The sequence below is a fragment of the Fukomys damarensis genome, unplaced genomic scaffold (assembly GCF_012274545.1).
Source record: "Fukomys damarensis isolate Sample0158 unplaced genomic scaffold, DMR_v1.0_HiC HiC_scaffold_16, whole genome shotgun sequence".
Lineage (NCBI taxonomy): Eukaryota > Metazoa > Chordata > Mammalia > Rodentia > Bathyergidae > Fukomys > Fukomys damarensis.
In genome coordinates, this window is record NW_022900928.1 from 132,551,066 (window position 1) to 132,560,967 (window position 9,902).

At 48.1% G+C, this 9,902-nt stretch overlaps 1 protein-coding gene across 1 annotated transcript in view; it reads right to left on the minus strand.

Moving 5' to 3' along the window:
- Positions 1 to 3,404: 3,404 nt before the first annotated feature.
- Positions 3,405 to 9,902, minus strand: part of Asb18 (ankyrin repeat and SOCS box containing 18) — a 37,421-nt gene continuing 30,923 nt past the window's right edge. Inside the window, 2 exon segments of the mRNA XM_033763992.1 lie at positions 3,405 to 3,590; positions 4,517 to 4,630. Coding sequence (XP_033619883.1) covers positions 3,405 to 3,590; positions 4,517 to 4,630 — 300 coding nt within the window.

Consider the following 9,902-nt stretch of genomic DNA (forward strand, 5'->3'; position numbering starts at 1 on the left):
CATTTTATTTAAATTTTTTTTTTCTTGAACTCGGGTCCTTGTGCTTGTGAGGCAGGCGGCGGAACCACTGAGCTAAATCCCTGGCGGTGTTTTATTTTTTTTTAAAAAATTTATTTATTTACTGTGCTAGGGATCAAATCCAGGGCTTGGGTGTGTGAGAAAAGATCTCTACCATGGAGCTACAGGCCCAGCAGACCTAAACCTTGTTCTAACAAGCTGGGCCGGGTGCGTGGCTCTGTGGAAGGGACAGGAAGGGCAGTAACCGCCCTCAGACTCCCATCTCTAGGCCCAAGGAGGACTGGCTCCTTAATGGTAGCAAAGGCTGTCTTTCTTACTGTTTGCCCCCTTCTTACTGCTTCTTAGAATTAACTTTGCAATTCTTTCCCACTTTTTATACTCTTTCCTCAATATTGAGATGTTTTCTTCTAATAACAAAACAAGCTGAATACGACAAGAAATCATTTATGGAATTCCTTTTCCGGGCTGGATTCTGGGCCTTGGCTCTGGAGTCTTTCCACACAGTGGACCTGCAGACCAGGGCAGGGGTGACATCCAAGGTCACCAGGCCCAGGAGTGAAATGTACTAGTGTGCAACCTACAGAACCCCCTACTCCTGATCTCCAGGGTCTGAGTCCACATTTCAACCAGTCCCCTTTGGAGCTAGAAAAGACCATCTTACGGGAGTGGACCTCCAGATCCTGAACCTAGAGAGAGGGGTCCATACCTTCACTTTCCAGGTGTCTTCGTTCCTTTTCTCTTGATTCTGATACCCAAAATTAAAGATTTCTTTGGCTTACAGTTTGTGGAGGGTTCAGTCCATAGTCTGCTGACTCCAAGGCTCCAAGTGGCGGAGAGGTAACAGCTTGTGGAGGCGGAAGATAGCAAAAGCAGCAAGGAACCTTAACAGTGTCTTTCTGCCCCTTTTATCTTATTCGGACTACTTAGGGCAGGAAGCACTCCCGCCCTTAATCCTAGTGCCCTCGGGCCCCACCCCACAAGAATCAATCACACACTCTCACTTAGCCATCTCTGAGAAAGTGTGAGGCTCTGGGGGGACATCTAGACACAGCCATAACACCAGGCAAGCAAATGGTGGGTGATTTCAGTTGGGCAGCTGTGCTTGTTGCTCTGTGGAGGAGCCTGGCTCTGAATCATCTCCTGGCTCTTACCCTGGGCTGCCACTCACCAGTGTACTGCATTGGCCTCCAGGACAAAGCAGTCTTCTGAGGTCTCTGGGAACCACAAATGCTCCCCTTCCCTCCAATCCTCACCGCTCTCCAGTGCAGTTCAGAATCCTTCGTCTGGAGGCCACAGCCCTTCTGATCTGTCCCGGATCCCGTCCAGCCCTGCCTCCTCCCAGTTGATGAGAGTATGGGGCGGGAAAGGGACCCTCACTTCTGGGAGCATAAAAACTTGTCCCTCCACTGTGCCCTCCATTTTCTGGCATCCCTGGTTCTTGTTCAAGTTTTCCTTTGGAGACAGTGGTGATTCCTGGGAGTCAATGTGGGAGGGGAGCGGGCACAGCCATCTGCCTGCACGGGGGTTTGAAGGGGCGTGAAGCTGCGTTTACACTTGTGTTTTTGCAGAACAGGTCAATTTTTGGACTCAGAGGGTGGGGTGGGGGAGGATCTTCTGAAGCAGCCGGAAGACGCCACTCCATCCTCCCTTGGCAGCTTACTTATCAAGGCTCAGCCTGGCCACCTCCTTCATGAGGGTCACCCTCCACAGGAGGGTTCACTCACGGTGCACACCCATCCCATCTTGTGTGGCAGTTCTTCACAAACTCCCTCTCTGTCCCGTGACAATGGGCGTGATGGGTGTACATCTCCTCACCCGCCAGGTGCATCCTTGCTCTGGCTCTAACCGGCAAGAAAGGAACCAGCACTTATCCTTGGAGGACGACCATAAAGAGTCCTTGCTTAAATTCCGTAGTGGCCTGGGGTGTAGCTCAGTAGTAGCGCACCTGGGCATGTGTGAGGCCATGGGTTCAATCCCTAGCACTGCCAAACAATGTCTTCAAAGAAAATTTCAGGTCTAGTAAAGTCAACAGATCAGGAGATGAGTTTCACCAAGCGGACTGTTTATTATTCACTGTTTTCAGAGACAGGGGCTCAACATGCCAGAGGGTCACAAAGGGAAGCACCAGGGTTGCTAAGGAGGAGGTGGGGAAGAGTGGGAAGGCAGGGTAGGCAGGCGTTGGGTGGGCTGGTCTGCATACTTTCAGTGGCCATGGGGCAAAGGAGCTGTCTGGCACCTGCCCTGGAGTGATCAGGGAAGGGTGGCTAAGTGTGGGCTCTGCACTGGTTGCTCTGGTTTGCTCTGGTGAGCTGGTTATTGTTTCTAGGGACTGGCTGGTCTGGGATGAGCCATCTCTCAGGGCCAGCAGGGTCCAGATGTCAAAGGATCAGCAGAGAAGACCAAGTGAACACTGCCCTTGTTGCAAGGGCATCTCTCTTACTTCATGGTGCTCAGGCTGAGCTGAGGCACCCTCATTAACCCCTGCACAGTCCTGACACCTGCATTCCAGGGCCATTCTCTGGATTGGGTCAGGTGGGGTTAGGCAAGTATATCGGTCAGTTTCGATCACTGGGACCTCACACCCAACACCTGCAGAAGGATGGCAGAAGGAGGAGAGAGTTAATCTGGCTCACGGTTTCAGGGGATTCAGTCCAAGGCAGGAACATCATGGTGGAAGGGCGAGCAGGAGTGCAGCTGCTCATTTCATGGCTGCCGGAGGCAGAGCAGGGGAGCAGTGCCTGAGAGGAAGGATCCTGGGAGTATAAACAGTGCCCAAAGGCCAAGCCTCCATGACTGGCCCGACACACCCAGGAGTGTGCTTTGCTAAGATGCTGGACAGCTCTCAATCCAGCCAGGCTGACATATCAGTGAGGACATCAGCAAGTCCAGGCTGGCATCTGTCCAGTGTGCTCCAGGAGTGCTGGATTGTCCTGTGATTACATGGGCCCTGGGCAAGTGTGCTGCTCTTAGAAGGAGATGTCCTCGCTCAACACAAGGTTCTGGTGATCCTGGGCACAGACCCTCTCCAGAAGGGGTGGGCATTCTTTCCTGTGAGCTGACAGGTGGTCCACAGTCTGAGGGCAGCACAGGTGCTGCTAAGCCACCTCGGGAGACTGCGTGTGAAAGCTGGACTTTCACTTCTGCCAGAGCGGGCAGTGTCATGGTCACAAATTCATGTGACCCTCACACATGACCCTGAGGACAGAGAGGAGTTAGCCACCAGTCCCGTTGCAAGGTGAGTCCGAGGCTTGTGGTCTGTGCTTCTGCCCGGCACATGGACAGCGAGGGAGACAAGACACCTGTACAGCTGGGCCCCTCTTGGCCAGGCGCTCTGCTCCCCATGCAGCAGGAGGACAGGGGCTTGATGGCACCCAGTGCGCTGGTTCTCAGTGCCGAGCATCCTCTGGCTCCAAAAGCAGGTAGTTTTGCCAGGGCTTGGGCAAGGGTAACAGGGGCACGAGGTGAAAGCACTTTTTGTCAAAGAGTTTGCAGAGGGTACAGTGGCAGAGGTGCTGCAGGCAGTGTGGGATGCAGGCCAGGGTGAGGATAGACTGGTAGAAAGGCTGGTGCATCTGAAGGGAAGGCAGGCGGATTGTAACTCAGGGACACGGAACCAACAAGGGCTGGTTCTTCCTAGCCAGGCTGCAGATGGCACAGGCCATCCTTCTGCCACTCACTGATACCAGGAAGCCACCACGGAGCAACAGGGCCCACTGTGGAGCCGTTTGTGCACCTTTCTGCAGCACAGATCACCGAGTCGGGGGGACTCAGGATGGACCCGAGTCCAGGGGTGACTTTGTTAGTGGGAAGCTGCCTGCTGGGCCCTTCCCTTTGGCCAGAGAGGGCTCGGGAGCCTGGGGTTCAGCACTCAGCAGGCCAGGGGTGTTCTGAGTCAGGGTCTCTCTGTGTAGCCCAGGCTGGCCTTGAACTCTTGGCAGTCCCCCTGCCTCAGCCTCCCCAGTGCTGAGATCACAGGTGTGCACTACCTGCCCGGCTCATTCTCACTCTGGGGTCACCTGTGGATTTTGTGTACATGTAATGCCTGCTGCTGTGTGCCCACATCTGAGCTGTCAGCCGATGATGGCCACGCACAGGCCAGACTGGCACGTCCAGCAATGGAGCCAGGATCTGTGTGTCAGCGCAGCCGCAGGGCCTCCCTTCTCGGGTCAGGTCGCCTGAGTCTCCTCGTTGTTTAGAGAATAATGACAAGGAAGACAGGTCTGTCTGTGTTCAGTGCCCCAGCATTTCTGACCTGTGGACAGTGTGACTCACGGATGCACAATCCACGGACATGGATGGTGGAAACTCACTCCTGGGTGTGTGATGCCTGAGCCCCCATGGGAAACGGAAATATATGCAAATACACCCCCAGCTTCCCCTGCACCTTCCTTCTCCAGATGTTTTATAATGCCTGGATATCAGTGCAGAACTCCACACTAAAAAGCGTGGTCTCCTTTACCAAGCTTGCACCAGAGAGCAAATCGAGGCAGGTCCGTACCTGATAGGCTTCTTCAGGGATCACCTCCTTCCAGGACTCAGATGCCTGGAGCTAAGCATAGAAGTTGAAGAGAACCTCAAGGATTGCCGTGACTGGCACACAGGTCCTCAGCACCTGGTGGGAAGAGGGGGAGACCTGCTGTAGGGTGACAGAGTGGGACAAGGGCAGGGGATGAGGGATGTGTCTGGACCCCCCCCCTGCTGTGTTGTCTCGGTCCCCAGGTCACCCAGGGAGAGCAAAGGTGACAGCAGAGCATGGTTGCTGCAGGGACAATGACAAATCTGCAGATGAACACAATACCACAGCTCTGCCAGGGCCCTGCCTCCTCTGGACGGCCCCTGGGGGACAGCTGGGCATGGGCTGAAGCCATCAGGTGCCTGGGGAGCTGCTGCTCACTTGGCAGGCCCTGGCTCCCTTCTGCAGAGCCACTCTGAGCAAAGGAAGGCAGTTCCGCTGCAAGCCTGGTCCTAGGACCAGGACGATCTTCTCCAATTTGCTACTCAATTCCCCAGTGTCTGGAAACTGAGGACAGCAGTGGATTGAAGTAGGAAGATTTGCTTTGGTGCTGAATTTCCTCTTGTCTTGGCTGTAGCAAAAATTCCTGTTTTCTTATTTGCAATTTTGTACATCAGGTCCATCAGCTTCATCATAAAGACAAGAACACTATTTGCTTTTGAAAAATAAGTTTTTATATCACGGGGCAATTTGAACATATACAAAAGTGGATCAAACTGATAATAAACTCCTATGCACTCACTGTCCACCCAGGGTCAGTCCTGCCCCCTCACTGCCCTGGTATAAACTCCAAACAGATCCATATATTATGGCTTTATCTAGATGTCCCCCAAAGCCTCATGAGGTCATGAGGTGGGGCTTTTTGGAGGTGGAGGATCTAGGGTGTATGACCCTGGGATTAAGGGTGTGTGGCACTGAATTAGGCCACTAATTGGTTTATCATAGTTCTGGGTGTGGGTTATGGGAAGGACCACCATGGGCGTGGGTGGTACCACCTGAAAAGTTTATGGCTTTGATGGGATAAAAAGGAAAGGGAGGCTTGTTGCTGTTGGTTGATACCCTGCTGTGGACTGTTTCTTCTCTGCGATGCCCCTCTCCCATGCTGCCCTGCCTTGAGCCAGCTGACTATGAACTGAAACCTCTACAAACTGTGAGCCACAATTAACCTCTCCTCCTATGTCAGGTATTTTGTCTCAGCAATTAGAAAGTAACTAAGACACAATGAATCCTATCATTTATTTGTAATTATTTCAGTGTGTCTCTTAAAAGACCTTTTAGAAGAGGCATAAGCATGATTACTTATTATAACACCTAAGAAATTAACAATCACTTAATGCCATTTATATTTAGTCAGCATTTATATTCACAGATTTCTCTTCAATGCCATTATATTAACAAAATAATTTGTTTGCTGTGTTGTCAGGGTATTCATTTAGGTTTTTTCTTGCTTCGTGGGTTGATTGACAGCAGACACTGTCCTGTAGGCTCACAGTGGGTTCTGCTGATTTTTTGCCTGTGGGGTTTGGGAACCTGCTGTTCCTTTTCTGTCTTCTGCAAATTGGTCCTTGGATTCAGCCGCTTGACAAAATTCACATTTGATCTCAGAGAGAGGCCTCTTCATAGCTTCTTTTTTGAGGTGTAAGGTTTACCAAGAGTCGTGAGGTGGCGCTTCCTCTTTCTTGGCTGAGAAAGCTGAGGTTACGTGGCTTTTCTGAGGCCAGGCATTATGTACTATGACAGACGGCGACCAGAGCCCGCGTAATGCCACTGGGCCTGCATCTGTGCCAGGCATCCCCAAGTGAGCCCAAGGGAGTGGGGAAAGCATTCCTTACAGCTGCTCTGCTCACATCTTCCAGCTCCACATCTAAGACCCCTCTGAAACACACAGTGTCAGAAGAAATAAAACTCATAGTTCTTTGTTCAGATATAGCTAGTAGTAACCTGGTGTGTGTGCTGATGTTTATGGATTTAAACGGAAATAATATATACGGGGTGGTTCTAACTTAGAAAGGTCCTGTTTAAATGATTTTTTTTTTGCTTTACAACAGTGAGAGAGCAGTATCTATCCGGTAGAGATCATACTTGAATTCTGCATCTGGATCCTTCCCCAGGCTGCAGGCAGGGAGGGAGGGAGTCCCTTCCCAGGCTTTCAGGCAGCCCCAAGATCATGAGGAGACACAATGGCGCCTTCCAGTGTGCTGTGTTGTTAAATACAGGGACTCAGTAGGGTCTGGGGCATTCGGTGCATCTTTGATGAACAATCTTCTCAACTTAGGATGACTGTATGGGGGTGTACTTGCCATTGTAAGCTGAGGTACATTTGTATAACCAAAATGGCAGCTGCTTTGTATATCATTTTGAAACTTGATTTTTTTTTCCCACTTAAAATAGACTGTGAATAGCCGGGCACGGTAGCGCATGCCTGTAATTCTCAAAAAAAAAAAAAAAAAGGTGTACAATTCAAACAGTACTGATGACCACTTCAGTATAAATTTTGTGACCATATGTTTTATTTTTTGAATTTATCACAATGTATTCAATGAATTAGCTATGAACTTGTCTTAGTAGTTCTGATATAATATCAAATATCTTTCAGTATCGTTCTACCTGTTCTATCTTCTTCTGTCCCAACTCTTTTCTTGTTTGTTTTGGGCTGGGGATCAAACTCAGGGCCTCTATACTGAGCTAACTCTCAGCTGTTTAAAAATTTTTTGAGGCAGGGTCTCCCCAAGTTGCTAAGTTGCCCAGGTTGGGCTCAAACTTGTGATCCTCCTGCCTCAGCCTCCTAGAGTTCTGGGTTGACAGATGTGTACCACTACCTCTGGCTTTTGTCTTAAAACACTTAAATTCAGTTCCTAGAAATACAATCACAGTGTTAAATGATACTTAGATTTTAAAGCTTTTAAAGCACACTGCCAAACTGATGTGCTCAATTGGTCCACTGTTCCAAGGACTGGGTCATATCCAGAGTGTCTCTGCCCCTCCCAGAGTGTGTGAGCACTTACTACTGATCAGTGCAGTAGGGATTATTTACTGCTGTTTTGGGGAATCACTTGTCTTTCTTCTTTTATGAGTTGCTAAATTACATGTTTTGCTTATTTTTCTATTGGTGTGTTCATTTTTTCACTGATTTGTAAGTACACTTTATTTTCCAGCTATGCAAACATTTTTGCAAATAATTGTACTCTTTCTTCCTTGATATTATTTCTTATTCATCTTTCCATTATACTGTCTTATTAGAGCTTTTTACATTCAGTGTTAACTGACAACATTGGTAGCATATCTTATTCCTAATTTTAATAGGATCATCTCTAATAGATCTAATCTCTAATCATTTAATAATATCTAACAGGATCTCTTATAGGATCATCTCTAGATCTAATATCTTGGATATTAGTTTCAAATAAGTACTGTGTTCTGAGTTCAGGAAATACCTTTCTATTGCTTAATTACAACAAAGTTTGAGATTTAACCCTTTCTTTTTACATTTGTTTTTTGATGGTATATATTATGATTTTCATCAATAAATTTTAGTACTTGACTTTTTACATCTATTTAGAAGATTTCCCAGTATTGACCCATTTTTGGATTTGTAAAACAGACCCTCTTTGATTATTCTTCTCTATATTAGACATCAAATAGATTACATATCACAGGTATCCACATACTATAGAACTGTATATAGATATAGACTTTATTGGCTAAATTGATAATCATTACCCTGGTGACCCCTTGTTTCAATTTTTTATTAAACTGAACATCAAGGTTCGGATACTAAGCAGGGACAGACATGTTTCTCCAAGATGACCAAGACCAAAAGGGACCAGCAAATAGGTCTGTAATAGGTTTTCTAATAAATCAATAGCATAGGGACTTTTTACCTCATTGCTAACCACACTGTTTTAAATCTTTAAAAATTTTAAACTCAAATGCTTCAGGAACAGTCACCTCATGGCTGAGATCATTGGGGTCAGCCTGAGTCTCTACTGGGAAGCACATTGGTGCTCCAGAAGCCTCTCCCCAGCTGCCTCCTGTTGTAATACCCTGCCACAATGGGTAATAGGGTGTTAAATTGTAATGGCTGTGCTGAGAGGGTGGGCAAGGAGGAGGAAGGTCAGCCTCTTCCGGGAGAGGAGCCCTGGGATTTGCCTGTGATGCTGTCACATTCCCAGAGAAGGGTGAGTCCAAAGTGTGAGAAACAGCAAGCAGGTTTGGTGGAAGCTTGAGGCTCGGTTGTAAGGGCCCTAAAATTGAGCACACAAGGCTCCAGATTGTGAAGTTCTGTGGGGAGACAGCTTCTCTCTGTAAAGCTCTGGAGGTTATTTCCGGGGTGCTCCCCAAGTTTCACATCCAAGGAACCAAGGATTATATTTAATGATTTCTTGCAGCATTTTTCAAGTCTGTTGGCCATCACCGTGTAGTTTGCTTATGTAAGAAGGGTGTGGGGCAACTGGACGTAATGTTGCTCTTTGGCTGAAAGTGACTGGCCTTGTTTTAGTCCCAGATGATTTCTTACTTGTGCTGGATGCACTTACTCTGCTTCCTCTTTGGGTGTCCCTAACTCATGGTGCAAGGGACAAGCACTATTGATACACCATGTCCACTCTGAGTGGATTTTATTGGGGAGGTGCCTTGTGGGTTCAAGTTCCACATTGGGCATGGTTATCAAAGACCCCTGTGATGGGTCCTGATCTCCTGCACAGTGCTATGATGCAAGATGAGAAGAAATACTCCAAGACAGAATTAAAGAGAGAAATGTGGGGAGCCAGGATGGCCAGTGCTGAGCAAGCAGCAAAAAACTTTGGCTGATATTTATTGCTGCTGATATTTATTGGTGATACAATCATAGTTAAATTGAGGTAAAGGACTACATGAAGTTACTGTGGAAACACTGCTGACACAGGCAAGCCATGTAAAGGAAAAGGCAAAGCATTCTTGAATTAGGAACAAAACAGACAGAATATAGGTTGTGGTCAGTTATTAACCCTCTTTTTTTTTTTTTAGTAAAGAAGGTTTTAATTTTTCCCCCCCCGGAACCTGGGATCAAACTCAGGACCTGTGCTTGCGAGGAAGGCACGGTGGGAAGGTTTTAATTTTGGGAATGGAATGTGGGTGACAGTCACCCTGACCTTGGCTGTGACTTTATCTCACACTGAGCCCCACAGTTTCATGGGTCATCTCTGGCCTGTGCTGTGGCTGTTGGCAGAGAGGTTGTGCTAACTTGTATACCATGTGCAATGCTCCTGTGAGTCAGGCTGCACTCACTTAAGCCAACTGCAGGGTAACTGTTTACACTCTGCACTGCTGTTAGCCTGTTTTGGGCATAATCAGTAGGGCAGCCCCCCACATAGTGTGTGTGTGTATATATATA